The sequence below is a fragment of the Montipora foliosa genome, chromosome 2 (genome assembly GCF_036669935.1).
Source record: "Montipora foliosa isolate CH-2021 chromosome 2, ASM3666993v2, whole genome shotgun sequence".
NCBI lineage: Eukaryota > Metazoa > Cnidaria > Anthozoa > Scleractinia > Acroporidae > Montipora > Montipora foliosa.
The window spans coordinates 62,208,675-62,226,160 of record NC_090870.1 but is presented as its reverse complement, the minus strand read 5'-3'; the positions used below and the strand labels follow the sequence as shown (position 1 = coordinate 62,226,160).

Below are 17,486 nucleotides of genomic sequence, written 5' to 3'. Positions count from 1 at the left end.
AGCAAAAAACATCAAACAATAATCTAACCCTACCACCAGCTAACAAAACAAAGAAAAAGTTTCACAGCTTTTTACACCGAGGTAAACCCGAAAGTGGGCTATTCCATGTTCATCCTGTATGAACGCCTCGAAGCGTCTTCTTTCAACGTTAATGGCCTTTGGGGCCAGGCCTGGACGTTTTGAAAAATACTGGAAACGAAAGATTATCCAAGATGGCCGCAGTCTGACTTTGATAATAATTTCTGGGGTTTCTTTTAAAATACGTGTATGTCCCTGTTTAGAATGTTATCAAACTGCCGGTATGTCGCATCTCCATTTAGTAATTTGGAAGACCTTTCCTGGAGACTCCTTTTGAGAAAGATGGGTGTCCATTTGTGCTTTACTAATGTGGTCAAACTGGCAAACTGCGCGCGAGAAGATTTAAGAAGCTTGTTTGGAAATTTATCAAGCCTGGAGAACGACCGACCACTAGTTGTCCAGGTGAACAATCGAAGTTCTTAACCTAACTTTGTCGGAGGCCATTGCAGGCAACGTTTCTTGATGATAAGAATTGTTCTCACGCCAGCGGTAGTTCATGACATGAAGTTCATTTTGGTGGACAACTCATCCCCAGTTGCATGTATTTTGTTAGTTAGCCTCGATCAACTTGGCCCCACGATCTCAAAGATCTCTACATGTAAAGCAGATTGTAGTAACCAAGCTGAAACATTGATTAAGATGATATGGTTGTGGCCGAATGTCCCGTGAACAATGACAACAATGCATTGGATTTGGAACATTAAGGCCAGGATAGATCGTTCCATTTGTTATCCGGGTTCTCCTCTAAGGATGGCAGAACAACTAACCCCTTTCTTGTTGGCACCCTTTGAAAACAGCAGCTTGATATTTTGTCGGTGTCTGTAAAAAAGTTGTCAGAAGGGCTGAAAGTTTGTTGGCCTCTTTGAAGTACGTGTTAGGGTAAAACAATATTTTGAGCTCAGCTCCTGTTTGCAAAAACTCCCCTCTCCTAAATTTGGGGGGTATGGATACAAGATGAACTGGCTTGGATGTTTTACATGTAGGATCACCTTCACAGATCATTGTTCAAAACTGAAGTTTTATAATAGCTGTTCCAACTTCCCAGTAATTGTATATAAGGTGCATTGTTAGAGTTAGAACAATGTGCGAGCCATGCAAACCATGACTGTGAGTCATGCGAGCCATGGCCGCGAGTCATGCAAGCCAACATTGCGAGCCATGCAAGTCAACATGCAAGTCACACAGTTATTGAAAGCTAACCATTTTAAAATGGGTGCTTAGACTTAATAACTGTTTATGAGCGCTATTTGAAATGGGTGCTTAGACTTAAATGTAAAATTCGCATGGCTCACTGGCTCGCAGATTGTCTAGCCCCACATTGTTAAGTGACCATGTCTTCAGTGATGACACAGGAATCCAAATTGATGTGCATGGAGTTTTCCCCAACTTGATTTGAAAATGGTGGAGTAATCGACAGAGTATCCTCCTTCTCAAAGTGAAGGAAAAAATGTTGCATTTCCTTTATGATCTCTTCCCAGACTGCACAAGCAGCTAACTACATGTACTTAAAAATAAAGGAACTCGGACTTTCATGTTCAAAGGGTACAGTAAAAACTGTTAAATACGGAAAGCATTCCCTTAGATTTTTTGGGCCATTCTTATGGTCAAAATTGAGCATGAAGGAGAGAAACGAAACCTCTTTAAGAAGGTTTAAAGCAAATATAAGGAGAAAAGATCTGAGCAACTTGGTTAGTGATAACGCATACAAGGGGTGCCACCTGTGTAATTCATAATTCATAAACAGAAAATGTTATAACTAGTAGAGTCGATATTATTATAAAATTGTATATATAGTTTTTTTATTGCATATGTGTATATTTGAAGTATATTGAATATTGTTTATATTTTTGAAGTAGTTTTAGAATAGTTAAATCTTATCATCTTATATTATTATGTATATATATTTATCATTAATAAGTAATTTAAGTAGTGTCCCGATTAGTAGGCCTGAGGGCAAGCTAGAAGATTAGACACTCAAATAAAGTTGATTGATTGATTGATTGAAATGAACCCCAAAATGGAACTTTTTCTCACATTCTGTCGTTCAATCAAATCAATACTAGGGGATTGGCTAAAGGTTTCATAACTCTCAATTTGTGAATATTTTGTTTAAAGTTGTACGCAGAGGACCCTGATTGCCTTATCGCTGCGGTCAATGGACTGAAAGAGATGTGTGATGCCGTTGACATCAATCATTGCAAAAATTTTAGTTCTGATGAAGATGACAGGTGGAATGCTTGGATTAGTTGCATTCAGAAAGTTCAGAGAGAGTGTGAAATGCCTATTTTGTGCAAGCTTCCTTTCAGTGGACAAAAGGTTGATGACACAATAAAGAAGGGAATAGCTCTCCAAGAAGCAGGATGTAAGGTATAAATGTAACTGCTGTAAAAGTAAAAGGAAGTTATCTAAGTCTTTGATAGTTTGATGCAGTATTTCTTGCAATACTGCTTTACAGGTGTATTGCACAAGCATAAACTCAAGTATGTGCAAAAGATGACTTGTGAATACAGCTGTAGCTTTGGAGAAGCCAAGGGAATTTGAGAATTATTGATAGTACAATCATATTTAAGAGAGAGAACTGGTTTTGAAGCTCTGCAAACATCAAAGGAGCAAAGAAAGATGCTGAGGTTTAGGTTGGAAAGTCCATGACCATGCACAATCTTTTATTTTGCACTCATACTGTCACTCTGCATGAATTACGTAACCAACACGTTTCTGTTGGTCAGTTGCTCAGTACAGAGTAAACTATTGTGTTTTGTGCACGGTCAGGGCCAAAAAAGAGAACAAAAACCTACAACAAAGAAATTTGTCAGGTTTCATAACCATTCCCTCCATTAACTATGGTACAGTAGGTCAATATACAGTGTATGAATTGCTAGTTTACTTGTAAATCAACTACATGTACACTGTACATGTAGTTTTGTACTTTTAAGGAAAACAAGCTAAAATTTGGGCTTCAGGGTTTAAGGTTGTAACTTATTTTAATTTTATTTAAACCAGTTGCACTTTTATAATAATTACTATTGACACAGATTTGATATTACCGGTAACTGACTGACCCTAAGAGTGACACTTAATAGATTTTACTCTAACTCCAGATGATTTTACTCGTCAGTGAGGGGCATCCTAGGGCATTTGAGGCATGAAATATAGGTTAATATCGATTTTAGAAAGCAGAGAAAGAATTAAAACTGTTTAAAAAAAAATTGATAGCAAGAATTAAATTTCATAACTGTAGATTCTCCTCCCCTTTTTCTGCAGTTTCTTCTACTCCACAAACAGAGAAATCATGAATTGAATGCCATTGTTACCAATAAGGATTGGGATGCTGTTAAGGTCATCTGGTAAGGATTCCAACAAACTACAGTATGATGACTTTTGTGGTGTTCTTATTTTTAAAAGAAACTCTGCAGTTTTTGGTTTACAAAATGGACACTAGTTGCCTTAGTCGAGATTTCAAGAGATGTAAATTAAATTTGCAGTTCTGTGATACTGGGTGTGGCTAGTGCAGGAAAGACAATGGAAGCTGCTTTTCTGTGGAGGCAATTGATGTAAATTTGCAATTCTGCGATTTTGTGCTCTGTTGAATCTGTAAGATTAAGGCTGAATTTCATGTATGCCAGTCAGCAGACATCACTCAAGGTAGTCTTTGAGCATTTCCAGTAAACACTTGGTAGAGATGCCAGTTAGATACACTGTACTTAATTCTTTCCATCCCCCCCTGTCCTGGAACATTGCACCCAATTGTTAACCTTTAAGGATAAATTATGCTTCCTTTAGTTAATAATAATAATAATAATTTATTGTTACAGTGTATATTGTTTTAGATTTGACATTTTGACAATTCAATAGTTACTTTTACACTTACTGATTTGTTGTTCTTTAGTGAAGCTGTCTCTCTCCCATTTATTCTTGATGTGGGTTCATCATCTTTGTGGGAAATTGATAAATGCATAGAGTATACAGGAGTTCAAGGAGTAGCTGTTTCAGGTAAGGTTGAGATTTGGGTCTACTACATGTATAACATGGGTGGAATAGCACAAACTCTTATTATTTCTTTGCTGTTGTATGAGGTTTGTTTGTTTCTTTTCAAGGCTCACTGGAGACTAACCCAGCACTGTTTTGCAAGAAACAACCAGCAGTATTGGATGTTGTAGATCAGTACTTGGAGCTGTGTGAAACCCATCGCACACCTTTACCTAATGTCAAACAGCATCTCAAAGGATTTTGCCATTTCTAGTAAGTTAGTGGACAAGAAAACAAGAAACATGCTTGTTTTGGTACAGTTTATCACAGTCAAGGGTTTTAGTGCTAACCACCATGTAATGTTGTTCCATAAAATGTACACATCTGCAAAGGAATTGTTTTGCAGTTATTTCTCTCCTTCGTCCTCCTTACAGTACACACACTCCTCCCTGTGATAGTTGTGTTTAGCTCCACACTTAATGAATATAAACATTGACTTTTACATGATGGTAAACCATCCCCCTTCCTCCATCAAAATTTTGACACTCCCTTCCTGGGGTACATGTAGTTGAATCCATTAAATTCCTTTTCGTGGATCACAAAAAGTGCATTGAGATAAAACATTCCTCTTTAACCACCCACCAATTTTCCCAATTTCACTGTTCTGAGAGGGTAGGGAAAAGTACAATTTCTAAGAAAAGGATTTGTATATTTGTCATTTTGCACTTCTACCTTTGCTTGTCCCAAATAATTGCCAACACAGTAGCCTATGGAGCACTGTATTGTTGCTTCCTTATCATACAATTGCCCTTTTCATGGTTAGTTTTCTCATTTGCATTACAATATAATCTAGCATGTATGTGAGGCAATTTTGGCTATTTTTCAGTTTTAACCAGAGATTGCCTCGCATCCACGTTAGATAACATTGTAAAGCAAAGGAGAAAAACTAACCGTGAAAAGAGCTATTCTGCTGTCTATAAGAGCCACTTATAAATCTATATGATGTTTTATGTGCCATTAGTTTATCCAGGTTTCATGGCCTTAGCATAAAGCCAGCAAATGTGAAGAGCATAGAAGATATTAGAATGCTGTTTTACGAGTTAAAGAAAGAAATGGCAGTGCTTTCTGTACGTGATTTCACAGGATGATTCTGAAGTTCCTCCAGTTTGCTTTGTTTCATTCTCTTTCTGCTTGACTTAAAAATATGACATTTCATACATTGCTTTGTAAATTCAAAATGACTATTATAGTGGTTAATGAAATGAAGTTTTGGCAACCTTTTTTCAACAGAAAAGTGAACTGAAGTCATTGCTGAGACTGAAAAGAAAAAAGGTAGAATGTCATAATTTTGACATACTGTTATGAATTTTTCATTCACATTGTTGCTAAATTTCAGTTTTCTTCTGCCAGTTGCATACAAGCAGCAACTGAAGGCAAGGCTGTTTCCTAACAGGAGCCCGGTAGCCTGGGGCTCCCAAAGAATAGCTCTGGGCTCCTTAATTTTTCACAGCAACACCTTTCACTTCATATGTTGGGCTCCTAAGTTCTCAGCGTTTAGCTCTGAGGGCCCCTTTAAAATTTTCTTAGGCACCAGCCTTGGAAGGTAGAAGTTAGGCAGTGATTGAAATTTGGTCACAATTTGACAAAAAAATCAGTGGATAGTTACACTGTAATGCCTCTATGCTTGCAACCCTTCAATCAAACAGCTAGAGCTGTACATTCAAAATTTATAGTTTCTCCACATTCGTAAACTAAATTTAAACTATTTCGATTGGAACTTGAGACAAATAATGTGTGTTTGATAACAGAACAAAGAACAAACATACATGTAGTTTAATTAAAGTTTATCCTTACACTTATACAGACAAGTGTGGTCTTCTCCGTTGTTTACGAAACGTTCACTATCAGGCAGGTCTAAAACACAGGTCACATTCCACAAGTTAAGTCTAGAAGTCCCTGGTCCAGTGATGAACAACTGCGCCAAAAGTTTCCCCTAGACAAGAAATAACATCTTCGTCACATGCATGAGCTTTAAACCCGATAAAACACTCCTCATTAAAATTCTTTATAATATATTGATGTAGCCAAGCCAAAAAGCAGAGCTCCCGGGTTATTAATATTTTATTCTTCCAGTAAGTTAACCTGGCTTGAACTTGCGATCTAATTGAAACCCAGTACCTGGTCAGCTGTCAATTTAAAAAAACTGACCTCAATGAGCTCAAAACCTGAGCCTGCAATATGGTCACGTGATACTGGTCATTAACCTCGTTCCCAGGGTCTCTCTCATCGGCAAGACACCATGAGAACGAGGTTGACTAGTTAGCAGATACCTTGTTTTTATAGGTGTCAACTGACCATGACATAGATTTCCAAGATGAACGCTGTAAACTAGCTGGAGTATGGCCGCCATGTTGGTCACAAATATACAAGCATTGATTCTCTAAACTTGAGCCTGCGATATGGTCATGTGATACTGGTCACATTGGCATACATGGACGGGTGGATGTACGGTCGTGCTGTGACCTAAGTTAGAATTTCTCACACAGATGGGTTACCGTATTTTCTTACCAATGGTGCTCTGCCGGCGTGCCTTTGGCATGCAGAGCTCCACCATAAGGATTAGTAATGAAGCCCAACTTGTTTTCTTGTGTGCTAATATCTTCCTCTCACATTTTACATTTTGCACCTTTGTCTGGACTCCAGAGGGAAATGACATGCTAACTTCAAGATGCACAATGTCATTTCTAATTTATTGAACTCTTATCATTTTAGGAGACCTTTAAAAGAAAGCATTTGGAAAAGAGAGTGGAAAAGACCTTAACAAAGGAGCCGCAGACTCTAAAATGTACTGGTACTGATGAGTGGTTATTTGACTTCAAAATATACCAAAAGTAGAATTACAGTATTTGCTGAATCCAAAGTCTTAAAACAAAAGTACATATGCTAGAGGAAAGCCTCTCCACAAGCTGGAAATTATCGACATCCAAACATGATAGATACATTTTTCTAAAATCTGAACTTGCGTTATATTGTTCCACTTTGCATGTGGGTTCCTCTTCTTTGAAACTCTACAACGTTCTTGTTTTTTTTGCTTCGCAGAAGAGAATGACCACATCCCTAAAATTGTTCTAAAGAAAATCCAGAAAGAGAGAGTGGAAAATGCAATGATGAATGGTGGGCAGAGAGTGGCAATTGATTTAACATTGTCAGAAGATATGAGCAACAAGGTTGGTGCATCATTGTGTGTTAAATTTTGCCAACGTTTTCCAATACCTTCGAGACAACAATGCCAAAATATACGCATTGGCAGCGTCTTTTTCTTTTTAATCCCATTTTTTGCCATTGGTTTGCTATTTTTTGAGCTGGAAAAACGATCTCGCTTGTAAACTTTCGATCTGTTGATTTCAGGAAGTAACTAAACTTTCAACACAAGTGCGACAGCTGTATGGTTCTAACATGAAGTCAACGTGTCCTGTTCATCTTCACCTAACGGGACTGGATATGAATGGCCGAGTGTACCACGAATGCATCAGACAATCTCTTAACTTTGAAAAGCTGATGGTAAGTGTCTTGTGAGGTAAGAAAAGAAAATTTCCTGTGGATGGTGTCGAAAATTATTAGATAAAAAATTTCAGCGGGGGTAAATTTCGAATTGGCTTGTATGGGTAATCATATGATTTCGAGTGCAATTTGGAATAAAATTAATAAGCTCTTGCACGAGAAAAGTCTTTCTTGCAATTACTTATTAAAGTGGTACTATGATGAAAATTGCATCTTTCCTATCTAAGCCATTTTGAAACATAAACAAGTAGTCTGCTTGAGGAGAAAAATGCTGTTTACGTTTTTCAAATATCTCTTTTCGTTCCAGAGATATTCGAGTTTTTAGAATATGCAAATTAGCCAAGTGATGACATCATACACTCAACCAAATTTTGTTCAAATATGATGAAAAGAGATATCTCAGCCAATTTGTATCAGAAATTTTTGACTTTTTGCAGTAAGATTCTACTACATGTAAATGTTCTCCAGAATATGAGCTTAACAGTTCTGTTACCATGGTATCATACTGGGTTCCAGACCTCCCCCATATTAAAAGCTTTTCTGGCCACCTTTGGCGTTCCATTTTGATATTTGCTAACAGCACTTTATATGCATGATCCAGCAAGCATATAAATATGTTAGCTCGAGTTTGTGGCCTTGTTTAACATTTTTCAAGTTGAAAATCACTAACATATTGAAATCAAGTGGGTGGGGACTGTAAAAGAGTGAGTTGCCATGGGAACAGATTTTTTTTATAGCCAAAGGTGTGTTTCCGGTAGAAGTATTAGACTACCAAGTTTCAATGGTCTGCACTGCAAATTGGCCAAGGTAGCTCTATTTATATACTCAATATAACATTGGGTTGAGTGTATGACGTCATCAGTCATCTCATTTGCATATTTTACCCATTTTTCAAACTTAAATATCTCCGGAACTAATGAATTTTGCAAACGGTAAATGGCGTATTTGTTCTTTCATGGAATTCTATGTGATACACTCAAAAAATCAAGGGGTAAAAATTTGATCATAGTACTACTTAAAATGATCTGCATGCAAAAATTTCACCTTTATTGTACTAATTTCAACTATTGCACTAATTTCACTTTTCTACACTCCGTTTGGGATTAATAATTATTGACATGCTCTCATCCAATCAACACCCTGAAACTTTGCATTTTTGTTTATTAGCGGAGTGCCATGGGTAGGATTATTTGGGAAATCTGTCCATGCGAGAAATTTTGGTTATGACGTCATGTACGTCCGTCCGTCCGCCCGTCCGCCCGTACAGACTAGAGACCTTTAGATCGGAGGACGAGAACAACTACGAGTACCAGTTTTCCGTTCTGAGCACGCGCACTTCGAAAAATGTCGACCTTATGCGCATGCTTAGTACGGAAAACTCGTACTCTTAGTCGTTCTCGTCTTCCGATCTAAAGGTCCTTACTTTCGGGTTGGAGGTGGGGAGGCTGGAGAGCCTCTGGAGACGGGAGTATTCGGTCAATTTTCCTTGGCGGGAAATCGCGTGGCAGCGTTGCATTTGGCAAACCGTTTTTTTCTAGCGGAAAATCATATTAGTGACGAGCAAGGGCATAAAAAGCAGGAAAGAGAACGAGAGAAGAGGCGACGGAATTTCTTCTCCTGGCACGTTCAATAATAATAATGGTTACCGTTTATTTACAGTATCTCCATAAATAAAAAAAATGGCTCTTCACCTGTAAAAACATTTATTCAATGAAACTTCAATAATAACGAGAGTGACTAAAAACTGCACTAGCTAGTTATTATGTACACGTCAGTCACATAGTTGTAGAATTATAAATCACTTCTTTGGTGGATGCAGCAAAACGTGTTATAGTCAGTGATATTCCTTATGGCAGCTGGGAGTTTGCCTCAGACGTGATGTCATAACTGTAACCCTTGTTTACTACTGTGCTCGACAAACCTTTACTTCTGTACATTAGACAGATAACTTGGGGCCAATGCACGAAACGTCTTATTTTTAATCAACTTACTAAGGTGTGGTCAATTTACCTTCATCTACTCAGTTGACATACAGAATTTACGGGCTTGGCTCGACGAACTCCGTCACCTTAATGCTGTTGTTCAGTGCATCACGCCGCTTTGTTTTTTCGCCTTAGGTTTACAAGTCAGAGACAAGTTGTTGGAGATTGTTCGACCCTCGAGAGATAGTCTACCTCACCCCGGATTCACCGCACGGTAAGATCCAACTTCCTTCCTAAACACTTGGGAGCTTAGGCGCCAGACGTTTTTCAGCCTCAGACGGAAAACGGAAATGAATATTTCTGATGCGAAGACTGTAGTCTCTTCGGGATTTTTAAACTTATCGTCTCAAACAGTGAAAATATATTTTTGCTGCCGCAGTGAGTGAGCCTGAAGCGAACGAACGAGGCAGCTCTCTAATCGGGAGAAGGGCACATTTTTCTTCGAAACGTAAGGAATTGTGGTCACGTCACAGTAAGATCGAAGGCGCAAGGAATTGTGGTTATGCGCGAATGGCGGAATTAATGATACGCGTTCGGATCTGTAGATTAGAATAGAAGCTTGCAGCCACGTTCCCAATTCGAGGTGACTTAACCTGTATACTGCTCTGTTTTTTTAGTCTAACTTCTGGTCCATATTCAGTTCTTTGACGCTTTTCTTTATACGTTATGTATTCTTGAAATACAAATAGGAAAAGCTATCAGGCTGAACTCAAGTGATGAATGGTCAGGGTTCCGTTAAATATGAGTATTCGGTTTGAAAAAACAGGCATTACGACCCATTTGGCGTCTACGAAAGGCAATCAAATGACGTATATCTCAATCGTCTCCCATCCAGATACCAACCCCGCCAGACAAGGGTTCACTTCAGGGAACTTTTATCGTAAGAGCAAGCGTTTAGTTAGTATTGACGACTGTCAACCTGAATTTGGTGATTTACAAGTCTTTCTCACGTATATTACTGTACCTTAGTCACACGAAAAGTAGAACTAATATCCGGGACAGCAACTTACGCTTTAAGTTGCTGTGAAAAAGAAGTTGAAGTGAACTCGGGAATGACCAACATGCTCGATGCCAATGTTACTCGATTCCCTTTTATTTTCTTCAATCTTTCCGGGTTTCGTATTTCAGTTATTAGTTACCTTCATGTTCTCTTTGGGGGGCTGTTTACGTTGTATTGTTTCCTCAGAAACGATGCGTGGTTATTTTGACCACAACAGATCGCACTTACTTATGATTTAGAGTCTACTCAAGGGAAAGGATATATAATGTCAATCAGTCACTTGAATCATAATACTCAACGCATATTAAAACCATCTCAAAAAGTACATTCTCGTATCCTCAGTCAACTTATTGTCTTCTTTCTTTTCTCGAGTGGGCTCCAGAATTAAGGGGCCCAGATGGGGGACCATTTTGGGGGTCCACCTCTTGTACCGTCCCAGCTCAAGACCTAAAGACCTATTAAAATCTCCCTTTAATTCCACGCACGAACCGTCGTTAAATTACCGCAAGCATGCATACTTGAACATATCCCTTCCACTCGGCAGCATACCACCATTTAAGTACACTAGTATAGCAATATAAATTTGGTAATGTCGAGACAAGTTAAAAAAGAAAACAGCCCACTTCCTGCGGCCGTCGGTGGTTCAGAAAGGTCTCGTGTTTGAGCTCCCTATTGTCACCTGCACTCTCTAACTCACAGGAAATCCTCAGGGTAGAGAGGTGGGCATGTAATTGTAGAAGAGGCATCGCACATGTAAAGGCCGGGACACACTAGGTGATAAGTCGCTGCGACACGTCGCGCGGACAAGTCGCCGCAACAAATCGCCTTGTGTGACACCGTTAATTTCATTAAAAAAAAACATTGTCGCTGCGGCAGAATTTTGTCGCCGCGATCAGTCGCACGAATTCAAACCAGTTTGAATTCGTGCGACTTATCGCAGCGACAAAATTAGCGAAAGCGGCGTTGTCGCACTGTGTGTGTGTACACTTCCGGCAACAAGTCGCTGCGACAAAATATAAATGAACCAATGAGGGAGCGTCATATGGTCAGCCATATTGAATTAGAAAACTAGTTCACATTCCCCCTCATACGAGATCACTGGGTGTGCACCGAACGGGCGTCGTGTCGAAGCGACTTGTTTTGCAAGTAGTACACATGGAGCAACTTGTCGCAGAGACATGTCGCTGCGACTTGTCCCCTGGTGTGTCCCGGCCTTAATGGTAACAACATGGTGCTGTGGACGCAATGACACTAAATGTTATGACTTTTTTCAAAGTCTCAAGCGTTACGAACTATGGAGACAGCAAGAAAACTATAAATTAAGGTACAGGTAGATCTAATCAAATCTTGGTTTTTGACATATGAAAATGGAATTGCCCGAAGAAAAACATCTTGAAGAAAGATTCCATCAAAAGACTCGTTGTCTCAAAGACTCCGTTGCATCGACTCTGCAGCGATTCTCGCTTGTTTCATAATTTATCAGTGAGCTACGCTAGTAACAAAATCGGGTGTTCCTTGCATGAATATGTTGATTTTCAACGATTTATTATTGCTTTTCTTATTTCAGTTCTTCAGAGCCTTAGCAAAGACAAAGTCTACATCATAGGTGGGCTTGTTGATCACCACGTGCTGAAGGTAACCATCTCAGTTTTACGGAAGTGGAGTTCCACTTCTGTATTAATGAAACCAAATTTTGTTAAGCTTTATCTCCAAATCACTGAGCCTCTGTTTGCTCTTAGTCACAGGAATTCCGTTCGAAAAGTATCTTGAATCGCATTTGCAACAAATTCGCACAAAATGATATCGAATATATGAAATTTTCCTACCGGTTTATTTGAAGTGCGGAACTGAATTGAAATTCATAACAGTCGAAGGTCATCGCAGTTAAGCAGCAACCTAAAATGCTACTGTGATAAAAAATCAATTCCTTTTTTTCGTCAGATTTTAAAAGTGAGTTTGCTTAACACTAGCCTCCCAACGCAGACGTTCTTAGGGGTTCGTCACGCGTTCCTCCCCCACGACCGTCTGCCGAAACGAAAAAACACTTCCGTTAGTGGATTATGGACCAATCAGGCCGTTATCCAGTTTTGGGTAAACTCGTGTTTTGTAGGGCATTTTTTCGCAGTATGTGATTGGCTATGCACAACACAACTAGTCAATGCTGATTGGTTTCTTTAAATGAGTGGGCAAACAGCAGTTGAACGAAAGTAGTTTTTCGTTTCAGCAGACGTCAGTGGGGGAGGAATGTGTGACGAAGCCTTACGAACGTCTGCGTGGGAGGCTAGCTTAACACCTGACTGTCAAAATTTTGAGAATTTCATCCAAAAGGCTGTTAACTTTGAGTGTAAGTTTTGGATTTCACGGTCCGGATTTCACGTCCAAAACTGACCCATTGGACCTCAGAGGGTTGTTTCAAGAGAAAAGTAACGTCATCTACTCACTGGCTTAAAATTTCAGCGCGTAAATGCAGCTTAGTATATATGCAGAACACGAATATAAAAGTCTAAAAGGCCGAAACTCCCGTGCTGTGTATTAATTCACCCGCGCGCGCACGCATGCCATTCTTAAACTAGAGTCTCTGGCGTCATTTTCTCCCCTATCCAGCTCTCTCAAGATTTAAAAGTTAATCCTGGTTTTCACTAGCGACTAAAGCACAAGTGCAAGCATAAGTAGCTTATGCTAGTAAAAACTAACGTCGACATAAGCATCAAAATGAACCCACGGCATCCGCCAATTTGTTCAAATGCTGAGACTTGGGGAACCTGTAGCGATTGCTTTAATAGGCCAGACGTAGCAAATTTCCTTGTGCTTTATGCTGTTTCGTTTTCACACAACGCAAGCGAATGCAAGCATATTAAGCGCAAGCACAAGGAAAAGGAAACATTTTGATCCTTGCGATTTTACTTACACTTATGCTTGCGTCAACCCCGTTTTCACGGTGAAATAAGCGCTCCCATACTTGAACTTGTGCCTGCAGTGCTGGTGAAAACCAGGCTTTAGTAATGGGGGACCATTAAATAGGAAAATTCCAATTAAAATAAACAGGTGTCTTTTTGAAATCAAGACTTAAAACTTGGCTGCTTAGTTAGCATAGTTTTGAAATCCAAAGAAAACGAAGAATTGATTTCTCGGTCATGGTAGCACAATTGCGAAGAAAGCCTGAAAAAAACCCAGTCTTGAACGGGGCTTGAACTTATGAAGGTACGATTGTGGTGCACTGCTTTACCAAATGAGCTATGAACTTGAGCCAACTGGGAGCTGGCCATGGCTCGAAGAGAAATTTCGTATCTCCGCTCGGTCATGTAATAAAAGGCTTGAGCACTTATTGGGGACACTGTAAACTGAAATCAACAATTAACGCAAATCAAGTGTTGGTTTTGAGGAGTGGGGAAAACTGGCTTACCCGGAGAAAAACTTTTCGTAGGAGAGTGTAGTACCAACAAACTCAACTCACATATCTGTCTGGCAACATTGGTGACAGGCGAGTGTTCTCAACCACTGCGTCAACCCTTCATGCCATTATCATGATTCCACTTCAGGTGAAGCTATGAATGATGTAAAAAAATAGTAAATCATCGCAGGTAAGCGGCAACTTTTAAAAGCAGTTCCTTGTTTCAATCCCCGTTCAAGACTGGCTTTTTTTTGCAGGCTTTCTTCGTAACTGCTTATCATATATTTCTTTGTTGGGTGGTCATGAGAGTTTGGTGTTATATCAAGATTAGACCTCTTAAGCTGATAATAATCTTAACTCTCCATGCCTGTCTAACTGACATTTCATTGAATTTGTTAGGAGAATTTACATACTGGTCACCCCTGGGAGTCAAAAGGGCCAAGTTGTAGATTCACATTACTTGCTATAGGTCATTGCATCGTGCCACATTATTTCACAAAAGTTTCAAACTTGCGTTAATTTCTCTATATCCAGCAACCCCACCCGTACAATATAGGTCTCTTTTCGTTCTTTCGGATTTACTCACTGCTTTCTCTTGTTAATTCTTGTACTTGTTCTTGTCCTTGAAAGGATCGAACGAAATCACGAGCTGAAAATGAAAATGTGGTAACAGCTCGGCTTCCTATTGACGAATACATGGAAAGAAAAAGGGAGCCTGGAAACTACTCGTTTTCAAAGGTGCTTACAATAAACCAAGGTATGCGCCTTACTGTTTTGCATCTGATTTCATCTTGCTATACAACGTACCATCATTGGTGAGAAAACTGAAAGATTACATTGCACACGGTAGAACTAAGCACTTTAAAGTGCCTCTGAAGTTACTTGTTTTTTTTTCGTCGTTAACAGAAATAATTATGTGACAAACATAATTTCCCGTTTTCCTCTTCGAAATTTTGCCTTCAGCTATTCCCTTATAAGTAAAACCTTGAATCACGTCACTTCTGACCACAGAAGAACATTTTCCTGCGATGTTCAATTTGTCATTTTAGGGATAGATCTGTACCTTTACACATTTATACAAAAATTTGGTTTTATCAACGGAGTTGATAATGTAAATTGGCCACCGTACAGAGATTCTTAAAGCTGACGTTTCGAGCGTTAGCCCTTCGTCAGAGCGAATCCGTCACTTCTGACCACAGAAGAACATTTTCCTGCGATGTTCAATATGTCATTTATACCGTGCACGTGTTTCCACTCGTGCAACAAGCTATATTAACAGACATGTACTGCGACCTATTAGAGCTCTCAACAACAGCAACTCCTATCAAAGTTTGAAGCAGTTGTCTTAAATTTGTCGTGACAACCGCTTGCTTTGTTGCTGTTTTAGTGTTTGACATTCTGTTGAAATTTCACGAGACTGGAGATTGGCGTTGTGCCCTGGAAACCTCTATTCCATCTCGCAAAGGATTAGTGTTAAAGCAGCCTTGACATCGGTCAGTGGAGTACGTTTTCGGTGAAAAGAGGTCGAAGTGCATGGCTTGAATCATTGTGACGAACGGGAGGACAACAGCTGCATTGGTCATCGTGATAAAAAGCTGCAAGAAACCTCTCTGCGAAGAAGTAGAGTATAGTGCCGGCCTTATGAGAAAGAGATGCGGCTGGACCATGTTAATAAGGGTGCGTTCGATTGACCTCATTCCGGAGTAAGAGTACGTGGAGAGATGATTTAAAACGGCACGTCTGGCGTTTTGAAGCAACAAGAATAATAAAGTTATGTTTAAAAAAGCATTTGCGATGGTGTTTGACAATTGTAACGTGAATCTCTGTAAAAACGAAGGATTTCAAACTTCTATTCCATGAATTCCTATTCCGGAATAAGGTCAATCGAACTAACCCTAAGTCAATAAGCAATCCTGGAGACTTCCTTTGCAAACAAAAACGACGGACGCAATTTGCAACCGCTATTCTCTTAAATGGGAGCCCTGATTCTGGCATCGGATTCAATTTACTAGAAATACTGATCTATCCATATTTATATTTGCCTGTTTTAATTAGCTACTGGCAATAAACTGGGAAAGATATGATAACATCATAGTAAGGTATTTAGGGGTAAGTAACGCTAATTTGTCCTGCCGTAGCTAAACGTTTTAGGAAAAAAAGCAGCTTTATTTTTGCAGGCTTACTTCCTTGCAAACTCCTATCCATGACATCTTGCTCCATATTCTTATTGTGGAGACGTTAATCAGTGAAAAGTGAAATTGAGCTCATTATCCGGCCCGTTGACAAAACATGACAGTGGACAGACACGACGGATCATGTTGCACGGAAATGTTGCAGTGACAAAAAAACTTGTGTAGTGCGCACTGAGGCGACATGTAGCAGGGACACGTAGCGGACATATCCCAGGGATATGTTGCGGCGACATGTCCCCTCGTATGAACTGGTACTTTATAATTGTGAAAATGTTGCGGTTATATATCCCAGGGATGTGTTGCGGCGATATGTCCCCTCGTGTGAACTGATTCTTTATAATTGTGCAAATGTTGCGGTTATATATCCCAGGGATATGTTGCGGCGACATGTTCCCTCGTGTGAACTGATACTTTTATAATTGTGCAACACCGATTTGGGTTCAACAAGTTGAACTTCATGGGACAGGTCGCTTGGGACAGGATGCTTTCCTGGTTGGTCAGGGTGTGGATGTTGTGGCTTTTAAATGCTGGCATGTTTGTTTAGCATATACTGCTGTCCACTGGAAGTAAAATGTCAGTAAAATACAGTCAAAAAGTGCAAAATGCATTGTTTTTACATGTCTGTCTCCTTTACGCGACGGCCGTAGAATTAAGACATTACGGCAAAATGGCGTCTCGTTTCTTTTACGCCCCCAATCCTCCATGTCTCCAGCAATTGGCCGATTTGTCCTTTTTTAACCTCAGCCCTCGCGCTTATCCTATGTCGGCAGGATTCTCTAGCATGCCTTGAAGAAATTGGCATCTAGACTTGTATCTTGAAAAGTCTGGCCAAACCGTTGCTTTATATGAGCGACCGATTTTTGCTTTTTTTGTCTGTAAATCTCCGCCATTCTACAGCATTTCCCCGGAACCGTGATAATCGTTAGCAGTTTATCGTAAGAACCGTGCGTGTCAGGTCTTCTCTAGACAGAGGTGAGAGATGGTTTCATGCACACTGGAACGCCGAAAATGCTTTGCGTGTTGTAAGGCATGGCGGTTCACAAGTAGTGAAGATGTCTCTGGCCTTTTCGTGGATGAATTTCAGGACCCACCGATGCAATTTGGGCAAGTTTTGAAAGCTAAAATTTCAATCGATGCTTTTTTTTCTATTGCTGGTAGGACTGGGTGGCCTGACACTTGAGAATCGGGGGTCTTTCCTTCTCATGAAATGGCAGAATTACCCAGAATTCAGAATTGAGAGTCACGAGACTGGCCCTCATCAAATGGCTGAAGCGCGGCCGGAGGAAAAAGTGAGAAGAGGATTTCTAGCCAGCTAC

The 17,486-nt window shown here is 39.8% G+C and overlaps 1 protein-coding gene across 1 annotated transcript; it reads left to right on the top strand.

Annotated features, from left to right (window-relative positions):
- The first annotated feature begins 212 nt into the window (after nt 1–212).
- LOC137984810 (tRNA-dihydrouridine(16/17) synthase [NAD(P)(+)]-like) lies at nt 213–16,769 on the top strand. Its single transcript, XM_068832101.1, has 14 exons — nt 213–480; nt 2,194–2,445; nt 3,340–3,422; nt 3,965–4,068; nt 4,173–4,317; nt 5,066–5,171; nt 5,335–5,376; nt 6,817–6,895; nt 7,144–7,271; nt 7,453–7,605; nt 9,723–9,801; nt 12,155–12,222; nt 14,609–14,735; nt 15,366–16,769. Exons 1-14 carry the CDS (start codon nt 268–270, stop codon nt 15,464–15,466), a joined length of 1,680 nt encoding a protein of 559 aa, XP_068688202.1. The 5' UTR covers nt 213–267; the 3' UTR covers nt 15,467–16,769.
- Nucleotides 16,770–17,486: the final 717 nt, after the last annotated feature.

Coding starts and splice junctions, on each gene's coding strand:
- LOC137984810 (XM_068832101.1), top strand. CDS start 268: ATGTCCCTGTTTAGAATGTTATCAAACTGCCGGTATGTCGCATCTCCA. Junction 2,446..3,339: donor TCCAAGAAGCAGGATGTAAG/GTATAAATGTAA, acceptor CTTTTTCTGCAG/TTTCTTCTACTCCACAAACA. Junction 5,172..5,334: donor AAGAAATGGCAGTGCTTTCT/GTACGTGATTTC, acceptor TTTTTTCAACAG/AAAAGTGAACTGAAGTCATT.